Consider the following 21652-nt stretch of genomic DNA (forward strand, 5'->3'; position numbering starts at 1 on the left):
ATATGTGAACTGGCATATACATTTTATTTGAGTCTAATAAAACTATCATTCACAAATAAAACTAGAACAGGTTTATGGAATCAAAAAGAAGATAGGAAGAGAGAAAGGAGACCCAACTGGAAATACGCTTAGAGGCAGAGTGAACACATTTTAGAGTTACATTTAAATCTTATCATGAATAATCTCAAAATAGAGTGGCTGCAGTGCTAAACTTAATGAATTTTTTTCCCAGGTGGATGATAATAACTGAGAAGCACTGGAAAGGAACTCTTAAAATTGTAATTACTTTGCAGAGCACTTGAGACATTATCTCATTTGAGCACTAGTACCCTGTAAGGCCCACATTTCTGGTTTTTTTTTAGGAATAAATTGGGATTCCTTAGAGGTGATATTGTTGCATCCACACAACTCCTGAAACAGAATGCTAAGGGCACCAGTGGCTGTCACAACAGTTTATTACAATGAGAGGCAAGGCCAACTGATCACGACCAACACTCTTGATAAGAGTGCGGCCTCGAACAGCTGGGGTACAGAGCTTTTAAAGCCGATCACATCGTTTTATCATTACCTGGGAACAGAACAGAGAAACAGTTCGCAGATGAGTTAGAAACAGTTCCCAAATGAGTTAGAAACAGTTGCCAGATGAGTTAGAAACAGTTGCCAAATGAGGTGATTATTTTAGACTTTCTGCCACTAAGTTGCAACCAGTGGATCTCCTTGACCTTGCCTCTGATGCTTTCTTTGAGTTTTTGTTCTCCTTCATCGGTAAAGCCTGATTTACAAGAGTATGAAACGTGATTTACAAGAGTAAAGTAAGGCTGTTTTCTCTTGACCTTCAGTGTCAGAACAAAGCTGTTATTTTTAAAGCTACATGTTAGCCCTACACTACAATTTAGCCCTTATATTTCCCCCTTTTCTTGCCAGTGAATCAATCCCTTGCCAGTGAATCAATCCCTAAGGTGACATCGTGGGACCTAATCATCATAATTTTTATTTCACCAACTCGCCTCTTGACACACTGTACTAACCAATTGATTATGCATGGGCCAATGGTTAACCCAAGAAGTAACAATAGCAGTGGCCCAGCTATGGCGGTGAGCAGTGACGTGAGCCAGGGGTACCAAGAGAATAAACTCCAATACCAATTATTTCTGGCCTCCCTGGCACATTCCCTGGTCCTAGGATTATCCCTGACCAAATGGAGAGTGTCTCAGATTACTCCGGAATTGGCATAAAAACAGCACGTTTCTCCGAGGGCCACACAGAAACCCCCTTCCTTCATGAAGAGTAAATCAAGTCCTCTTCTGTTTTGTAATACAACCTTGGCTAAAGAGTCTACTTGGTGTTCCAGCCGAGAAATTGAAATTTCCAAGTAGCCTAGGTCTCGGTCTGCTTGCTCGCTTATAGTTTTGAAATTTTGGTCCCCCACAATGAGTCCAGCAGTTCCAATAGCTGTGGATCCTGCAATTCCCAGTCCCACTAGGAGTGGAATGAGGACTGGTGCTGCCCTTTTCACCCTGGAATGTCCTTCGAACAGAAGTAAATGTTCTTGTCTCCCTGCTTCTTCGCTATATAGGTATATTTGTGGGAGAATATGAACTAGGATACAAATCTCTCAGGTGCCAACCCCAATGTATGTGGCTGCAATGCAGGAGGTAATTCCTGATGATCAAGCAAACCAGGCTCCAGTAAGGGCTTGGTATGCTATATTTTTGGGGGCTATCAGTATCTGATCTTGGAATATACACTTCTGCACAAGAGTTTTTGTAAAGGGAGGTATGCCAATTATATTCTTGGGACACTATGCACCAACCCTGCCCTTGGAGGTCTCCTAGGGTTAAAATTGGTCGTGAATCCCAAGGGCATAATGTCCTGCTTGGATTTAGCAATTTTATGACATGCTTTTCTATGTCTTGTCCAATGCTGGCATTTGTAGCCACTCTCACATAATATGGGGGTTTAGGGTTTAAACACAGCTAACAATATTGTACAATCTCGGTGTGAGATGAATGTAGCCAAGCATACATAGAATCTACTACATCTAGCCAATGCGTCTCATGGGAGAACGGGTTCTGGATATGACCTGTTGTTGGTAATTCTGACTTTGTGGGGGCACCTGATCGTAGTGGTAGGTTGGGAAGGGACAGTTGGAAAGAGCGGGGGGTGTAAAATCATGTCCTTGTTTGGCCCTACCAGATTGGGTGAAGTTTTTCTTTTAACCCTTTGTAAAGGAAATGCCCTTGTCAACTCCTGGAGCATACATTCTGAGAACCCCCCCAAGTGTGTCTAGTGTCCCAGGAAGAGGAAAAATTACTGGAACTAGAAACCTTTTTTTTAAACATATTTTTGTTGGGTTACATTTTCCTTGAGTCTTACGTTTGGGATCTGGAATTCTAAGGCGGGTGATTAAGCAGTCATGGCCCTGTCCTGCCAGCCAGGGAGCCAGCGTTTCACAACCCCGTTTTGCACAATGGTATTGGCCTTTTCCTTCACATTCAACCTTTCTATTTGCAGGGCAACTGTATAACCCTGGTAGGTTAGCCAATTTTTGTTCTTGATCCCTGTGTCCACATCCATAGGTAACCACATAGGGGTTTTCAGGGACTGGAGGAGTGGAGCCCATTGGCTGTTTATAATTAGTAATTAAAGCCTCCCAGGAGTCCTCCACCAAGTCACAGAAATCAAACAAAAAACAAGGCATAGTGGAAGAGGTATTAGATGCTATCACCTTCACCGTGACAGTGTCCCTGAGTTCCCATTGGTATGGCCAAAAAGATAGGGGATGCAATTCCGTACAGTCCCGCACACTTATCATTATACAAACCCAGACAATTATTATTATGCCCGCATCAGTCTTAGCTTTAAAAGATCCTCTGGGTGCCTTTGGACCTTCCATTGCTGTTCGTTGTCTGGTTTCATATCAGTCTGGGGTGTTCCCGCCTTTATGCAGTTTTTCTTAAACTGAGAGTGATGAATCCAGGTTCGGACACCATCTACCTTCACGGCCGTGGGCATAGTCAGGATCATGGTGTGCGGTCCTTTCCAGTGCAGCTCCAGGATTTTAGGCTTGTGCCTCTTGACCCAGACTAAGTCTCCTGGTTGAAAGGGGTGAGGAAGAACAGGAGGATGAGCAAAGGCTTCTTTCAAGGCCCTGGTTATTTCCTTTTGTACATGTTGCAGGGCCATTAGTGAAGCCAGCAAATGGTCCCGTTCCAATTGTTCCATTACATCGTCTCTTAGCCTCGGCAGGATAGGTGGAGGTCTGCCAAATAAAATTTCATAAGGGGAAAATCCCTTGACAAATGGAGTACAACGTGCTCGCAAAAGGGCAAAAGGCAGGACATCAACCCAATTTTCGCCTGTCTCAGGGGACAATTTGGTTAAGGTCTCTTTTAGGGTCCGATTCATCCTTTCTACTTGAGCTGGGCTCTGAGGTCTATACGTACAATGTAATTTTCCAATTTACTCCCAATGCCCGGGCTAGACCCTGGGACACCTGCGCCGTGAAGGCTGGGCCATTGTCTGATCCTATGCTCAGAGGCAGCCCGAATCTAGGAATTATTTCATTTAATACTTTCTTAACTGGGAACGCCTCGACCCACCCGGAGAAGGTGTCTACAAAAACAAGCAGGTATTTATATCCATATTTCCCTGGTTTAATTTCAGTAAAATCTACTTCCCAAAACCAGCCTGGTTCAGTTCCTCTATCTCTTTTAGCTTCTGAAACCTTCTTACTTGCACCCTGATTTACTTGGGCGCAACTTACACACCTTTCAACCATCTCTTCAATCTCTTTTCCCAGCCCTTGCGCCCTGAAATTTTTCTGCACTAATTCCGCCATCTTGGTTTTCCCAGATGATTCCCTTAGTGGAGTTGACACATCATGCGCGACCCGAGTGCCATGGGTAAGAGTATCTTACCTTCAGGATGCTGAAACCACTTTCGTCCTGGTATCATACTTCCCCCTTTTCTTGAAACCCACTCCAAATCTTTAGGAGTGTAACTGGGCTCCAGTGGAAGCAAAGGCTCTGTCAAGATCGGTGTCTCCAAGGCACTTTTACTTTTAGTTAGGGCAGCTTCTCGGGCTGCTGCATCAGCCAGAAGGTTTCCGACTGCTTCTAGGGAGTCGCCTTTTTGATGTCCCGGGCAGTGAATGATTGTCAACTTCGCAGGTTCCCAGATGGCTGCTAGAAGATCTAAAATTTCAGCTTTATTTTTGATGTGCTTGCCTTCCGCCATGAGGAGACCGCGCTCTTGATAAATGGATCCGTGTACACGCGTGGTTGCAAAAACATAGCGGCTGTCCATATAAATATTAACTGACTTGTTTCTTCTGAGTTTTAAGGCTTTTGTTAGCGCGATGAGCTCTGTGCCCTGGGCTGAAGTTTCCAGGGGAAGGGTCTGTTGCCATAAAACCTCGCGGTCTGTTGTCACTGCAGCGCTGGCATGCCTTTGCACTTGAAACACAAAACTACTGCCGTCTGAAAACATGCTATCAGGGTCTTGTAAGGGAACATCCGTAATATCAGAGTAGAGGGATGAGATCGTCGCCAAGGTTTCTGGGCAAGAGTGCAGAGGCGGACCTTGTCCTTTGGGCAGCAAAGTGGCTGGGTTTAAGGCTGTGGGGGCACAAAAACGTATTTGGGGCTGGTCGAGTAGCAATGCCTTATATTGGGTAATCTGAGCATTTGACAGCCATCGCTCTGGGGGAGCCCGCAGTAAAGACTCCACTTCATGGGGTCCCATGACAGACAATGCTTGCCCCAAGGTTAGTTTGCGTCTTTAGGAGTGTGGTGGCGGCAATTTGTCAAATGCATGGAGGCCACCCGGAAGCAACTGGGTCCAGCCGTTTGGATAAATAGGCCACTGGTCGGGGCCAAGGTCCCAGGCGCTGAGTCAGAACTCCCTTGGCTACCCCCCTTTTTTGGCTACAAACAAATGGAATGGCTTGGTGGGATCTGGCAGGGCCAAGGCTGGTGGGGTCATGAGAGCATCTCATAAGTCTTGGACGCCTTTAGTTTGAGTCTCCCCCCATGTGAAGGACTCTGGAGACCCCTTGAGAGTGGCATATGAAGGGGCTGCCAGTTCAGCAAAGCCAGGTATCCATAGTCTGCAGTAGCCTGCTGCCCCCAGGAACTCGCGAACTTTTTTGCGAGTTTTAGGCTGAGGAATATCGAATATAGCCTGAATTCTTTGTTCACCGAGATAGCGCTTGCCTTTTTTAAGGTTGTGACCTAAATAGGTCACTGCAATATGACAGATCTGTGCTTTTCTGCCTGGCACCTGGTACCCCAGTTTTTGCAGAAGACTCAAGAGTTCTTTGGTGGCTCTCAGGCATTTTAAATGAGAAGGGGCCGCCAACAAGATATCATCAACATATTGCAGTAGAATTACCTGGGGGTTGGAGATTCGAAATGGCTCTAAATCCTGGTGCAGGGCCTCATTAAAAAGAGTAGAATTTTTAGATCCCTGGGGGTGTCGCGTCCAAGTGAGCTGTCTGGCTTTTCCCTCTTCAGGATCAGTCCATTCAAATGCAAATAGTGGCTGGCTTTGCGGGGCCAGCGGGATGGCAAAGAAGGCATCTTTTAAGTCCAGAACTGTATAATACACCTGAGAAGGGGAAAGCAAACTAAGGAGACTATAAGTGTTGGGTACAGTGGAATGAATGTCCATTACCCTGGTGTTTACTGCTGTTAGGTCCTGAACTGGTTGGAAATCGGATGAATAAGGCTTCCAGACAGGGAGAAGCAGAGTGTTCCATGGCGACTTGCATGGGATCAAAATGCCAGAGTCGCACAAACGCTTGATGTGAATGACGATTCCCCGCCTAGCCTCCCGGGACATGGGATAATGTTTTAGTCTTACCAAAAGCGCGGATGCCTTAAGTTCCACTATTATCAGAGCTTGATGAATTGCCAGCCCAGGTGGATTGGTCTCGGCCCATACCTGGGGGAATTCCGCCTGGAGGCTTTTAAGGAGGGGATCGACTGCATGGACATTTTTATCAGGCACTGGAGTGAGCAGGCCCTCTTCCCCAAGTGGCACAGTCACCATTACTGTTGTTGGGCCATCCTGGCCAACTTTAATATGCATACCCCCTTCAGTGAATTTCAAACTGCAGTAGGTCTCTACCTAGTAATCCAGGGTAGGGGCATTCAGGTATGATTAGGAAAGAATGTGTAACGGTTTTATGGCCTAAATCTACTTGTCATTCAGTGGTCCATTTACAAGTCTGGGACCCAGTTGCTCCTTGCACCAGGGTTGCTCCTTGCCTGGTGGGGCCAGGATCTTGTTTTAGAACTGAAAAGGTTGCCCCAGTGTCCACCAAGAAAGTCTTAGGTTGGCCCCCTATATTAACAGTAACCAACGGCTCAGAAGTGGGCTACCAAGCCGCGGCCCTGTCAGTCGGAATCGACTCCCATTACAGATACCTGGAGTGGCCGAGTTTTGCGTGGGGCTAAGTTGGGACAATCCTTTTTCCAGTGTCCCTCTTGTTTGCAATATGCACATTGGTTTTTCCCTAGTGGCGCTTTAACCCTTTGTCTTTTTTCTTTTGCCCAGACCAGAATTCTTTGGACGTTCTGGGTCTTCTTCCCCGCGGGCATCCAGGACAGCCGCTACCACCCTAGTCAATTTTTTTGTCTTTCTTCCTGAGAATCCCTATTGTTAAAAACTTTTTGGGCTATTTCAACTAACTCAGATAAATTTTTTCCTTCAAACCCATCTAATTTTTGTAACTTTTTCCGAATGTCTGGGGCCTTTGTAAGACAAAGGCCAGGTTTAATGCCCTTCTATTTTCAGGTGCCTCAGGGTTAATAGGGGTAAATGTGCGGTACGTCTCCATGAGCCTTTCTAAGAAGGCTGAGGGGCTTTCCTCGGTCCCCTGAACTACTTCTGTTACCTTAGACATGTTTGTGGGCCAGCGGGCGGCCGCTGGGAGACCTCCCAGTAGAGTCTGGCGAAATAGGGTCAATGATCGCCTACCGTGAGGAGTGTTTCAGTCCCAATTTTCAGGATGTGAGGAGGGAAAAACGTCCTCAAGTACAGCGGGATCTTCGGTGGGTTGCCCGTTTGGCCCCATCACTAATTTCTGGGCCTCACGACGGATCTTATCTCTTTCCTCAGTGGTGAAGAGAACCTGCAAGAGCTGCTGGCAGTCATCCCAGGTTGGCTGATGGGTCACAAATATAGTTTCAAGAAGAGAAATTAATGTTTGGGGTTTCTCTGAGAATGAGGGGTTTTGAAGTTTCCAATTATAAAGGTCGCTAGTGGAGAAGAGTACATAAGTCATAAAGGGTCGGACATCACCCTGCAGGGGTGGCCCTGGAAGAAGGGGCAGGGCAGTGGGACGGGGATGGAATTCCGGGAGTCCCTGACCAGGTGTGAGACGGGCTCAGGGGAGTGTCCCGACTCGGGCTTGCCTCCTGATCTGAAGCATCTTGACTTGTATTCTTTGAGCGAGAACTATAGGGCGGCGGGTCGTTTCTTCTTCCTCTGGTGCAGGTGATAGAGGGGGCAGCCACCTAGTCCCATCAAGATTCTTATTCTGAGCTCCAAATGGGCAGCCTTTGAGTGATAAAGCCTGTACTTTAGGGAGGCAAGGGGGAAGGGGAAGGAGAAGTTTTAACCAATCTGGAGGGTTTTCAATGAGGGTCCTCCATGCCTCAATGTATGGAATGTGGTCTTCCTGCCTAGAAAAGACAATATCATGAACCGTATGTACCAAAGTAAGGTCAAAGGTCCACTGTGGAGGCGATTCGAACTGAAAGCTGGTCCATTCCACCTCACAGAGAGTTCGAAGGACTGGCTTCTTAACATGGAAGCCGAAAACTGAGGCAGCTCTCCTATAGTCCTAGAAATGAGTTAGTATGAGACTCAGAGGGGTGGGGGTACTCTGATTTTGACCCATGACAAAGATAGGCAAAACTGACAGGGACGCACAGTCAACAGGAAGAGGACAAGACATGAAGACAACACAGTTTGAGATCTCAAGGCCAGTAGGCCGTGGCAGTCACCTGAAAAATAGGATCTTTCTTGACAAAAACCAAATCAAATGGGGTCCATTGGTGTCCTGGTAGCATCCCTGACTCTGGGTCTATAGGCGCATCCAACAGACCCTCCTGAGTCATTCAAATGGTGCGCCCCAAGAATCCCTTACCTCTCCCAATCCCGAGCTTCCTCCCAGGGGTTGGTGGAGCAATCCGAGGAAAGAACCCTGTTTCAGACCTTTAACTTTCCCGGCCAATGCACCAAATATTGCATCCACACGACTCCTGAAACAGAATGCTAGGGGCACCAGTGACAGTCACAACAAAGTCTATTACAATGAGAGGCAAGGCTGACCGATCGGGACCAACACTCGATAAGAATGTGGCCTCGAACAACGGGGGTACAGAGTTTTTAAAACCAATCACATCGTTTTATCATTACCTGGGGACAGAACAGAGAAACAGTTCCCAGATGAGTTAGAAACAGTTGCCAGATGAGTTAGAAACAGTTGCCAAATGAGGTGATTATTTTAGACTTTCTGCCACTAAGTTGCAACCAGTGGATCTCCTTGACCTTGCCTCTGATGCTTTCTTTGAGCTTTTGTTTTCCTTCACTGATAAAGCCTGATTTACAAGAGTATGAAATGTGATTTACAAGAGTAAAGCAAGGCTGTTATCCCTTCACCTTCAGTGTCAGAACAAAGCTGTTATTTTTCAAGCTTCCTGTTAGCCCTACACTACAATTTAACCCTTACAATATGATTTACCTAAGGTCACATAGCTAATACCCAGTAGAGCAGTGACTCAAACATTTTTGCTACCTGTTACCTTTCCATCATGTTTAAGGATTACTTTCAACAACTGTTATTAAAATCTTCATTTACCAGAGTTCTTTACTAGAAAAAATTAATGAAAATGATAACTGAAGATGAAAACTATTCCAAATATTAAGCCAAGAGATTTATTATAACATGATCTAAACTGGCATAAAATTCCAGAAGATTTCGTCACTAAAAATGCTATAGAAATTCAGTAAAAACTCATTTCGTAACATTACATCTCTGTGATGTGGACATGGAAGTCAGAGTCTTAGAAACACACACACACACAAAACAGCAGAAGGTAAAATAACAGTATAGTAATAATGTCATTCATAATCAACATTCTTCTGGGTCTCCCAAGTACACTAAAAATCAAGTTTTTGAAATTTAAAAACCAATGCTGTGACACTTCTTTGTGGAAGAGAGAAATTAGAAATTTGTTTGAAATAAAGGTATATATTGTTTTCGACTGTTTCCTTCTAAAACCGAGTCTCAAAGTCTTTACTCATTTCATGATAATATCAACTCCCTTACTACTAAAAGTAGAAATATTTCAGCATGTTACCATCAGGGTAAATTCCTATAAGCTGTCTTTTGAAAATCTTTCATGTTCACAGATAATCTCTTAATTTGTATCATCCCACCATTTGTTTCATCTTCCACCAGTAAATTTACATTAATATATTTTTAAACTTTATACCTAAAAAAAGTGAATCTGGTCCAAATCATGGGGTGACTCCTAAAACTAGAACCAAATAAATCTGCTCATTCTTTGGTCTGTCCGTCTGTTTTAGCTCCATATGCCAAGTTAGCCAAATGGGTCTTTTTTTTTTTAATTGTATCAGCTGACAGCTGTGAACAATCGGTCTGTTTCAACCAGCCGAAACCAGATCTGTCTCCCAACACCCCTGCATCTAAAGCTTGTGTTTCTTAGAACAAAATGATGTGTTTATGTAAAAAAAGAAAAATAGAGTCATGTTTTCTTTACTCTCCAGGAGGTGTTTGGTTACCGGACCCAGAATCTACGCAGAGCTCTGTGCCTTATAACAACCATGCTGACATGTGGGGTTCTTCTGCTGGTGTTCTACTGGAAGCCCCAGTGGAGAGTGTGGGCTAATTGCAACCCATGCTCTTTGCAAGAAGCAGACACTATTTTGCTAAGAACAACGGTACGTGCCCTTCAGCATTTCATTGGTGGTGCCACCAATGGCTGGCTGGTGTTCCAGAGATCTTTGCTTGAGTTTTCTTGTCCCCAAGTAGATGGCAATAGTATCCTGGAACTTACTTGCCCTCTCTTACTTTGACTCAGGAAGGAAGGACATTTCCTCCATGTCACTCTGGGGAAATGACTACTACGTCAGGCTAATTTTCAGTTTCCTTAGCCATTACATTAGTAGTGGCTGTTGGTATTACAACTCTTAAAGACATAACACAGGAAGGATGTATTTTTAGATATTTTTCAATTTTTTTAGAAAACAAATTTTGAGGGGAGGTAGAGATTTTAAACCCTTAAATGTCATGTTAAGATAGCCAGAAGCTGTTTTCTTCATAAAAAAAAAAACCTTTCCTGTGAAGTGTGTCTTTTTATTCTCTAGCACAGTGGTTCTCAAATTAGTTGGAGGGCTCCTTAACACAGACTGCTGACCTCACCCCAGAATTTTTGATTTAGTAGGCTTATGGTAGGGCTGAGAATTTGCATTTTTAGCAAGTTTCAAGCTAATGCTGATCCTCTGTAGCCCAAACTTCGAGAATCTCTGGTCTAGGTAGGTATTTGGTTGATTGAGTGACTTATTGAATAAATAATATTTGAGAATTTCATGGGCTGGATTGATTTCTCTAGGATGAATTCCAAAGATATACGAGGAAGAAGGTTATATGCCTCTACTTAGCTACACTGAAGTTTCCTATAAGCAAGAACCCAGAAGAACCCCTGGTGGCTGACCGCCACTCTGTCATTAACAATGCGGTATTGAAGCCAGAATTAAAAGTAAGCAATTTTGAGCGCAATGTTATGGCATGTCTTTGCTAAAAAAGAATACTGCAAATGTTTATTGGAGGAAAGTTCTGAATGTCATGCTGCTGGGCTGGGAATTACCACAGTGTGTCAAGGCAAGTGAGGCTGCTGGGCTGGGAATTACAACAATGTATCAAGGCAAGTGAGAGCTGCGTGGGGACCCCTAACAAGAAGCCCTCACCTCCCCTGATGGGCTTTCTTGGTGAATGACATCTGTTCTATCACATTTGTAATTGCAGCTGCGATATATCCAAGTGCGGAAAATCAGGTATGTTTGGGACTACTTGGAGAAGAGGTTTCAGAAAGTCGGGTAAGTCTTTTTTTCAGCATTCATCAGGATATAAGGGAGGAACCGGATTTTTTGGGTGCCACGAACTAAGGTATGCTTCTTGTCCTGACCACACCCTAGGCTGCTGGAAGACAGCAATTCCTGCTATGATATCCACCACACATTTGGACTGGGCCTGACCAGTGAAGAGCAAGAGGTCAGGTAGGGTTTGTGATACTTCCTGAGAGTAAACTCGGCCGGCAGAAATTGAAATATCAAATGGCTTATGATCAGTGAGCTATTGGCATAATGCTTCATCAGCTTCATTTAATTCCAGTTTATTTACTAGCAACAGAGACAAATTTTAAGTTGTTTTCATCGCTGGCAAACTTATTAAAAATAAGAGCCCAAAAGAACAGTGCAGGCATATAATATTTGGTGTTTTCTTTCAGGATTGTAAAACAGTCTTGTCTGTGTTTTTGTTTTCATTCTTTCCTTAAAAAGCCTTGAGTCATTTCATAGACATCTGATTTGTCATCCTCTAAATCCTTGGAGAGGCAGAAAGACAATATTATGATTAATTTTCCTATGAAGAAACAACCTGGAGATGAGGATTTTGTTTGCTCAGGTAGTTGTGTCATTCATAACACCTAGAACAGTGCCTGATTCATGGTGGACACTCAACAGATATTTGTGGAATGAATGAATACATGAATGCATTCATTAATCTATTGACCGAATGCCTTTACTACGCTAAGCACTTTGCAAGCACTAAAGATCTAAGGATAAATAAGGCTTACTCATTACCCCAGAGACATTCACTGACTATTGGGAAAGAATAGTGCTACAACTGTGAGAATGATATCTATAAATGCACAGAGATTAGGACATAATAGTATAGTAGTACCATAAAAATGCTTATGCTACTTATTAACCCATAACGATTTTGAGTCTCTGCTTTCCTCATCTGTAATTTGAAATACTGAATGCTGGTGAGTCTGAACGTAAACCATTGCAAGACTTCCCCAGAATCCTAATAATTACCTTCATTTCTTGCCCATTTTCATGACCTATCCTGCCCGACCTTCCTCACAGTCTATAAGAAACAAAAATTCTCCAGCTAAGAAGCATTCTGGTACATAAAATACAGGTTCTTGGGCTCCACCCTCATAATTTTCATTTAGTAAGTAGGAACTAAGGGTAGCGGTGAGAGCAGAAACTGCATTTTTAGCAAACCCCCCCTCCGACGATTCATATGCGCACCAACTCTGAGAATTACCGATCTGTTTTTAAACTTTTCTCCTGCTGAATGAAAAATGACGAAAAAATGAACAAGGCATCATCCAGATTCTGACAATGTTTGCAAAACGTTTTAGAGATAGCATCACTGTATAAGATTTCAGATGTAATGCTGATTACGTTGAAACAAAATGTTGTCAGAGTCATTAAGAGCATACTGGTTTCATAGCATTAAGCACCAGACACGTGAAGGATTGAGCTAAGTTAGGAAGTGTAGTTGATTAACGCAAGTTTACTTCTCCTAGGACACCATTTCTACAGGAAGGATTGCCCTTCACATTTGTCCTTAGCGAGTGCCAAGCTTTACTAAATATCACACATAATTAAATTTAAAGCTGGTCCACACCGTAAAGAACTTGACAATGTAATGAGCAAGAGAAAAAGTTTAGTTTACCAAATGCGAAGGATAGAGGAGATAATCTACTTTCAAATACACAGGCAGGTTTTACTCATGGGGTTTTCTAGGTGGACAGTAAAGAGAGTGAATAGAATGTGAAGTTCTCCTCCCCCCGCCCCCATCATTTTTTATTTTTTATTTTATTATTTTTTCCCATCATTTTTTAATGTAAGACTAGGGCTTTTTTTTTTTTTTTCAAAACTCAAAATGCGAATGATTGATTGAGTGATATCTGATTAAATTCCTAACTGGAGATGAGTTTGCCTTCATGAAAAGCAAGGATGCAACATGAGAAATGAAGGAGGATACTGAGAACTCCTCGATGACAAAAAGCCACAAAGTCTAAATACAACTTTCTCTTCAGGCTTCCCAGAAACCAGGCAAAGAGGGAAAATGGACACATTTATGTGGTCACCTTTTTGGTAGCAAAAAAGCAAATCAGGACATCAGGAGAGACAACATCCTGAAGAGAAATTTTCAGAAGGCCTTGGGAAGAAAAATATTCCAGGAGGTTCCCCGCTCCTATCTTCACTCATTCATGAACTGGATGCCACTTTCTCACTGCCTGTCATAGATAGGTCCACAGGGACTTGAGGCAATTCTCTTAACTCACAGAAACAGGGAAAACCACACCTACCTTACCCCCATCCATCCAATAGTCTTATGAGGATAGTCTTTAAGTTGTGCACCTCCTCATTTTCTTTTCACTTAATGCCCTGCTCCTGCCTCCTTTGTTTACCCTCTTGAAGTAGAAGGAGAAATGTCTGGTGGTCAAGACAGCTCTTAACGTGGGCCCCAGACCAGTCACCCTGTCGGTAACCCAGCTCTCTGGAAGAAGAAAAGCTTGGATGGGGAGAGTCTGCCAAATTCTATCGTGGGAAAAACAACAGCTATTGCTGATTTCAAGCCACCAACGTGACATCACTGAATGTGGAGATTGGAAGAGATGTTCCCTGTCAGCTTGGGTATACTTCAGGGCCGAACTTAATTCTCAACGTCTGTCACCTGACTGGGAAAAAAGGGCATGCCTCTGAGTACCAGAGGAAAGGAATCTTGAGTCACAGGCAGCAAACCCAGCAGCACACGCTGTTTGACCTCTCTGTCTCCCAGCATCTCTGCACCTCAGTGTTTTCACACATGGAGTCAGAAGACCCTGCTTTGCGTCCTCTGGGATCCATGCAAATCATTGCAGCAGGAAAAGCGCGGCTTGGAAATCAGAAAAACTTGGGCTGAGCTCTGTTACACCTTAGATTCAGGACACGTCATGCACATTGCACCATCAGTGCTCACGGAGTGTGAGGTGGAGTCGTGGAGCCCACGATGTGACACCTGGATCCGCTTCTTTCCTGCTCTGTGGCTCTGGGGGAGTTACTGAGTTTATCTGAACTTCAGTTTCCTTTATAATAAAGATGATAATATGAAACCTCGTAGAGGTAATGTGATGATTACTGGAGATAATACGTATAAAAGGCTAAGAGTTGCATTGTCACGATTAATACTAGATATGGGTACCTTTGGCAGAACACACACAATGAATAGTTTTTCCCATTGGCAAAATGGGAGATATTAGCCCTTTCCTTTAGACTGTTGTGACAAACGAGAAAATCTTGTGTGAGAACGCTGTAGATTGTCAAATGCTGTACAAACATAAGGGCCTCTTACTGGAATGTACTCATGTGTGGATTAGCAAAGTGTTAGATGTGAAGACCATATATCATCTTCTAGTTTGTTGGCTCATTCATTCATGTATTTATTTTCATATACTAAGGGCCTGTCCTAGGTGCTGGAGACCAAGGTAAGATATATATGATCTCGAACATCAAGAGCAATCTAGAATGCCTGAGAATTCTAGAAACATCGTCACATCTGTGTCTTGTTAGGTGTTCTCAGAATGTGATTGAATTGTTTAAAAAATAACTCAACATGCCTTTCTAACTGCATTTTGATTCTTGTGTTGCATTAAGATATTTTTTTAAATAGAAAAACAACTTTGTCCGTCATGAACTTTCATTTTAAAACTATGCTAATATTTTAGGATGTGCACATTAATATTCTTTGATTAAAGGCACAAAGAGCCTTAAAGGTAGAGAAGTGACTTTTGCCTAGTTTGGTTGTACTCAATTATCAATGTGGTTTTATTTTTATTTATTTTTATTTTTTTAATTTTTTTAAAATATGAAATTTATTGTCAGACTGATTTCCATAAAACACCCAGTGCTCATCCCAAAAGATGCCCTCTTCAATACCCATCACCCACCCTTTCAATGAGGTTTTAGATTTGGCACTTAATTGGTGATCACTTTCTTACAGAAGATTAGTGTGTGGGCCCAATGCCATTGAGGTAGAAATCCAGCCCCTATGGAAGCTGCTTATTAAACAGGTAACTGTTTCATCTATCTTTGAAAAAAAACAATTTTTGTTCTTTATTTTTATTTCCTGGTATTCAGGAAATTTTAGGCAACACACGGATACTTGGATATGAACAAAATCTATAGTTCATATAACTTCTTTTTGTTCTTCCCTTCTGTCTTTATGCTTTTCCTGTCTGTGAAAGTTTTTTCCATTTATTTATTTTTTTGATATTTCAATAAATATATTTTTATTCCAAGATTTCTAACTGGTCCTTTTTAAATAACCACTTGTTTTAAATTAAAATCCATTAAAAAAAATCTCTACCCATGAGAGACAGATTCGTGTTTCATTATTTTCTGTTTTTTTCATTTTAAGTTTTTGATGGGGGTTGTAATGGTGGTGGTAGGGTATTATTAATTCTGTGATCCTTTTGATGACTTTAGTATTTTTTGTATCAAGTTTATTTATTTATTTATTTATTATTTAATATATGAGATTTATTGTCAAATTTGTTTCCATACATCACCCAGTGCTCATCCCAAAAAATGCCCTCTTCAATACCATCACCCACCCTCCCCTCCCTCCCACCCCCCATCAACCCTCAGTTTGTTCTCAGTTTTTAACAGTCTCTTATGCTTTGGCTCTCTTCCACTCTGTCTTTTTTTTTTCCCTTCCCCTCCTTCATGGGTTTCTGTTAAGTTTCTCAGGATCCACATAAGAGTGAAAACATATGGTATCTGTCTTTCTCTGTATGGCTTATTCCACTTAGCATCACACTCTCCAGTTCCATCCATGTTGCTACAAAGGGCCATGTTTCATTCTTTCTCATTGCCACGTAGTACTCCATTGTGTATATAAACCACAATTTCTTTATCCATTCATCAGTTGATGGATATTTAGGCTCTTTCCACAATTTGGCTATTGTTGAGAGTGCTGCTAGAAACATTGGGGTACAAGTGCCCCTATGCATCAGTACTCCTGTATCCCTTGGGTAAATTCCTAGCAATGCTACTGCTGGGTCATAGGGTAGGTCTATTTTTAATTTTTTGAAGAACCTCCACACTGTTCTCCAGAGCGGCTGCACCAGTTTGCATTCCCACCAACAGTGCAAGAGGGTTCCCATTTCTCTGCATCCTCTCCAGCATCTATAGTCTCCTGATTTGTTCATTTTGGCCACTCTGGCGTGAGGTGATATCTGAGTGTGGTTTTGATTTGTATTTCCCTGATGAGGAGCGACGTTGAGCATCTTTTCATGAGCCTGTTGGCCATCCGGATGTCTTCTTTAGAGAAGTGTCTATTCATGTTTTCTGCCCAGTTCTTCACTGGGAAATTTTATTTTGGGTGTGGAGTTTGGTGAGCTCTTTACAGATTTTGGATACTAGCCCTTGGTCCCATATGTCATTTGCAAATATCTTTTCCCATTCTGCTGGTTGCCTTTTAGTTTTGTTGATTGTTTCCTTTGCTGTGCAGAAGTTTTTATCTTCATAAGGTCCCAGTAGTTCACTTTTGCTTTTAATTCCCTTGACTTTGGGGATGTGTCAAGTAAGAAATTGCTATGGCTGAGGTCAGAGAGGGCTTTTCCTGCTTTCTCCTCTAGGGTTTTGATGGTTTCCTGTCTCACATTCAGGTCCTTTATCCATTTGAGTTTATTTTTGTGAATGATGTGAGAAAGTGGTCTAGTTTCAACCTTCTGCATGTTGCTGTCCAGTTCTCCCAGCACCATTTGTTAAAGAGGCTGTCTTTTTTCCATTGGATGTTCTTTCCTGCTTTGTCAAAGATGAGTTGGCCATACGTTTGTGGGTCTAGTTCTGGGGTTTCTATTCTATTCCATTGGTCTATGTGTCTGTTTTGTGCCAATACCATGCTGTCTTGATGATGACAGCTTTGTAGTAGAGGCTAAAGTCGGATTGTGATACCTCCTGCTTTGGTCTTCTTCTTCAAAATTACTTAGGCTATTCGGGGCCTTTTGTGTTTCCATATGAATTTTAGGATGGCTTGTTCTAGCTTCGAGAAGAATGCTGGTGCAATTTTGATTGGAATTGCATTGAATGTGTAGATAGCTTTGGGTAGTATTGACATTTTGACAATATTTATTCTTCAACCCAGGAGCATGGAATGTTTTTCTGTTTCTTTATATCTTCAATTTCCTTCATAAGCTTTCTGTAGTTTTCAGCATACATATCTTTTACATCTTTGGTTAGATTTATTCCTAGGTATTTTATGCTTCTTGGTGCAGTTGTGAATGGGATCAGTTTCTTTGTCTTTCTGTTGCTTCATTATTCGTGTATAAGAATGCAACTGATTTCTGTACATTGATTTTGTATCCTGCGACTTTGCTGAATTCATGTATCAGTTCTAACAGACTTTTGGTGGAGTCTATCGGATTTTCCATGTATAATATCATGTCCTTTGCAAAAAGTGAAAGCTTAACTTCATCTTTGCCAGTTATGATGCCTTTGATTTCCTTTTGTCGTCTGATTGCTGATGCTAGCATTTCCAACACTATGTTAAAACAACAGTGGTGAGAGTGGACATCCCTGTCGTGTTCCTGATCTCAGGGAAAAAGCTCTCAGTTTTTCCCCATTGAGGATGATGTTAGATGTGGGCTCTTCATAAATGGCTTTTATGATGTTTAAGTATAATCCTTCTATCCCGACTTTCTCGAGGTTTTTTATTAAGAAAGGATGCTGAGGGGCACCTGGGTGGCTCCGTCGGTTAAGTGGCTGACTTCGGCTCAGGTCATGATCTCGAGGTCCGTGAGTTCAAGCCCCGCGTCAGGCTCTGTGCTGACAGCTCAGAGCCTGGAGCCTGTCTCAGATTCTGTGTCTCCCTCTCTCTGACCCTCCCCCGTTCATGCTTTGTCTCTCTCAAAAATAAACGTTAAAAAAAATGTATAAAAAAAAGAAAGGATGCTGAATTTTGTCAAATGCTTTTTCTGCATCAATTGACAGGATCGTATTGTTCTTATCTTTCCTTTTATTAATGTGATGTATCACGTTGATTGATTTGTGAATGTTGAACCAGCCCTGCAGCCCAGGAATGAATCCCACTTGATCATGGTGAATAATTCTTTTTATATGCTGTTGAATTGGATTTGCTAGTATCTTATTGAGAATTTTTGCATCCATATTCATTAGGGATATTGGCCTGTAGTTCTCTTTTTTTACTGGGTCTCTGTCTGGTTTAGGAATCAAAGTAATACTGGCTTAATAGAATGAGTCTGGAAGTTTTCCTTCCCTTTCTATTTCTTGGAATAGCTTAAGTATAGGTATTATCTCTTCTTTAAACGTCTGGTAGAACTCCCCTGGGAAGCCATCTGGTCCTGGACTCTTATTTGTTTGGAGATTATTGATAATTGATTAAATTTCTTCACTGGTTATGGGTCTGTTCAAGCTTTCTATTTCCTCCTGATTGAGATTTGAAAGTGTGTGGGTGTTTAGGAATTTGTCCATTTCTTCCAGGTTGTCGAGTTTGTTGCCATATAATTTTTCATAGTATTCCTTGATAATTGCTTGTGTTCCTGAGCGATTGGTTGTAATCGTTCCATCTTCATTCATGATTTTATCTACTTGGGTCATCTCCCTTTTCTTTTTGAGAAGCCTGGCTAGAGGTTTATCAATTTTGTTTATTTTTTTCAAAAAACCAACTCTTGGTTTCGTTGATCTGCTCTACAGTTTTTTTAGATTCTGTATTGTTTATTTCTGCTCTGATCTTTATTATTTCTCTTCTTTTGCTGGATTTAGAGTGTCTTTGCTGTCCTGCTTCTATTTCCTTTAAGTGTGCTGTTAGATTTTTGTATTTGGGATTTTTCTTATTTCTGGAGGTAGGCCTGGATTGCAATGTATTTTCCTCTCAGGACTGCCTTCCCTGCATTCCAAAGAATTTGGACTGTATTTTCATTTTCGTTTGTTTCCATATATTTTTTTAATTTTTTCTCTAATTGACTGGTTGACCCATTCATTCTTTAGTAAGATGTTCTTTAACCTCCATGCTTTTGGAGGTTTTCCAGACTTTTTCCTGTGGTGATTTCAAGCTTCATAGCATTGTGGTCTGAAAATATGTATGGTATGATCTCAATTCTTTTATACTTATGAAGGGCTGTTTTGTGACCCAGTATGTGATCTATGCTGGAGAATGTTCCATGTGCACTCGAGAAGAAAGTATATTCTGTTGCTTTGGGATGCAGAGTTTTAAATATATCTGTCAAGTCCATCTGATCCAATGTATCATTCAGGGCCCTTGTTTCTTTATTGACCATGTGTCTAGATGATCTATCCATTGTTGTAAGTGGGGTATTAAAGTCCCCTGCAATGACCACATTCTTGTCAATAAGTTTGCTTATGTTTGTGAGTAATTGTTTTATATATTTGGGGCTCCCATATTCAGCACATAGACATTTATAATTGTTAGTTCTTCCTGATGGATAGACCCTGTAATTATTATATAATGTCCTTCTTCATCTCTTGTTACAACCTTTAATTTAAAGTCTAGTTTGATATAAATATGGCTACTCCAGCTTTCTTCTGACTTGCGGTAGCATGATAGTTCACCATCCCCTCACTTTCAATCTGAAGGTGTCCTCAGGTCTAAAATGAGTCTCTTGTAGACAGCAAATAGATGGGTCTTGTTTTTTTATCCATTCTAATACCCTATGTCTTTTGGTTGGTGCATTTAGTCTATTTACATTCAGTGTTATTATAGAAAGATATGGGTTTAGAGTCATTGCAATGTCTGTAGGTTTCATGCTTGTAGCGATGCCTCTGGACATTGCCTCACAGGATCCCCCTTAGGATCTCTTGTAGGGCTGGTTCAGTGGTGTTGAATTCCCTCAGTTTTTGTTTGGAAAGACCTTTATCTCTCCTTCTATTCTAAATGACAGACTTGCTGGATAAAGGATCCTTGGCTTCATATTTTTTCTGTTCATCACATTGAAGATTTCCTGCCATTCCTTTCTGGCCTGCCAAGTTTCAGTAGAGAGATCCGTCACGAGTCTTATCAGTCTCCTTTTATATGTTAGATCACGTTTATCCCTAGCTGCTTTCAAAATTTTCTCTTTATCCTTGTATTTTGCCAGTTTCACTATGATATGTCGTGCAGATCGATTCAAGTTACATCTGAAGGGAGTTCTCTGTGCGTCTTGGATTTCAATGCCTTTTTCCTTCCCTAGATCAGGGAACTTCTCAGCTATGATTTCTTCAAGTACACCTTCAGCACCTTTCCCTCTCTCTTCCTCCTCTGGAATACCAATTATATGTAGATGATTTCTCTTCAGTGCATCATTTAGTTCTCTAATTTCCCCCTCATACTCCTGGATTTTTTTATCTCTCTTTTTCTCAGCTTCTTCTTTTTCCATAATTTTATCTTCTAGTTCCCCTATTCTCTCCTCTGTCCCTTCAATCCGAGCTGTGGTCACCTCTTTTATTTTGCAGCTCATTAATAGCCTTTTTTAGCTCTTCCTGGCTGTTCCTTAGTCCCTTGATCTCTGTAGCAATAGATTCTCTGCTGTCCTCTATACTGTTTTCAAGCCCAGCGATTAATTTTATGACTATTACTCTAAATTCACTTTCTGTTATATTGTTTAAATCGTTTTTGATCAGTTTGTTAGCTGTCGCTATTTCCCGGAGTTTCTTTTGAAGGGAATTCTTCCGTTTCGTCATTCTGGATAATCTCTGCAGTGGTGGGGAACTGCAGGGCACTTCCTCTGTGCTGTTTTGAATAACTTGCATTGGTGGGTGGGGCTGCAGTCAGACCTGATGTCTGCTCCCAGCCAACCGCTGGGGCCACAGTCAGACCAGTGTGTACCTTCTCTTCCCCTCACCTGGGGGGGGGGGATTCACCATGGAGTGGGGTGGCCTGTCTGGGCTACTTGCACACTGCCAGGCTTGTGGTGCTGGGGATCTGGCGTATTAGCTAGGGTGGATCAGCAAGGTGCACAGGGGTGGGAAGGGCAGGCTCAGCTCACTTTTCCTTCAGTGATCTGCTTCGGGAGGGGCCCTGCAGCACCGGGAGGAAGTCAGACCCTCTGCCGGAGGGGATGGATCCACAGAAGCACAGTGTTGAGTTTTTGCGCAGTGCAAGAAATTCCCTGTCAGGAAATGATTCCCTTTGGGATTTTGGCTGGGGGATGGGCGAGGAATATGGTTCTGGTGAGCACCTTTGTTTCCCGCCAAGCTGAGTTCTGTCGTCCGAGGCTCACTCTCCCTCCCGTTGTCCTTCAGCCTTCCCGCTCTCCGAGCAGAGCTGTTAACTTATAACCTTCCAGATAAGTCCCCTTTGCTCTCAGAACACACTCCATCTGGCCCCTCCACTTTTGCAGGCCAGACTCAGGAGCTCTGTTTTGCCGGCGGGCTGCCCCTCTGCCGGGCTCCTCCCGCCAGTCCGTGTAGCGCGCACCACCTCTGCATCCTTCCTACCCTCTTCCGTGAGCCTCTCGTCTACGCTTGGCTCGGGAGAATCCATTCTGCTAGTCTGGTGGTTTTCTAGGTTATTTAGGCAGGTTTGGGTGGAATCTAA

At 42.4% G+C, this 21652-nt stretch overlaps 1 protein-coding gene across 1 annotated transcript in view; it reads left to right on the forward strand.

Moving 5' to 3' along the window:
* Nucleotides 1-21652, forward strand: part of LOC123595645 (probable cation-transporting ATPase 13A5) — a 116691-nt gene that overhangs the window by 16698 nt on the left and 78341 nt on the right. Inside the window, exons 2-6 of the mRNA XM_045473333.1 lie at nt 9805-9978; nt 10650-10796; nt 11063-11133; nt 11233-11313; nt 15098-15167. Coding sequence (XP_045329289.1) covers nt 9805-9978; nt 10650-10796; nt 11063-11133; nt 11233-11313; nt 15098-15167 — 543 coding nt within the window. The remainder of the gene's footprint in view (nt 1-9804; nt 9979-10649; nt 10797-11062; nt 11134-11232; nt 11314-15097; nt 15168-21652) is intronic.

The sequence above is a fragment of the Leopardus geoffroyi genome (assembly GCF_018350155.1).
Source record: "Leopardus geoffroyi isolate Oge1 chromosome C2 unlocalized genomic scaffold, O.geoffroyi_Oge1_pat1.0 chrC2_random_Un_scaffold_44, whole genome shotgun sequence".
NCBI classification, from domain to species: domain Eukaryota; kingdom Metazoa; phylum Chordata; class Mammalia; order Carnivora; family Felidae; genus Leopardus; species Leopardus geoffroyi.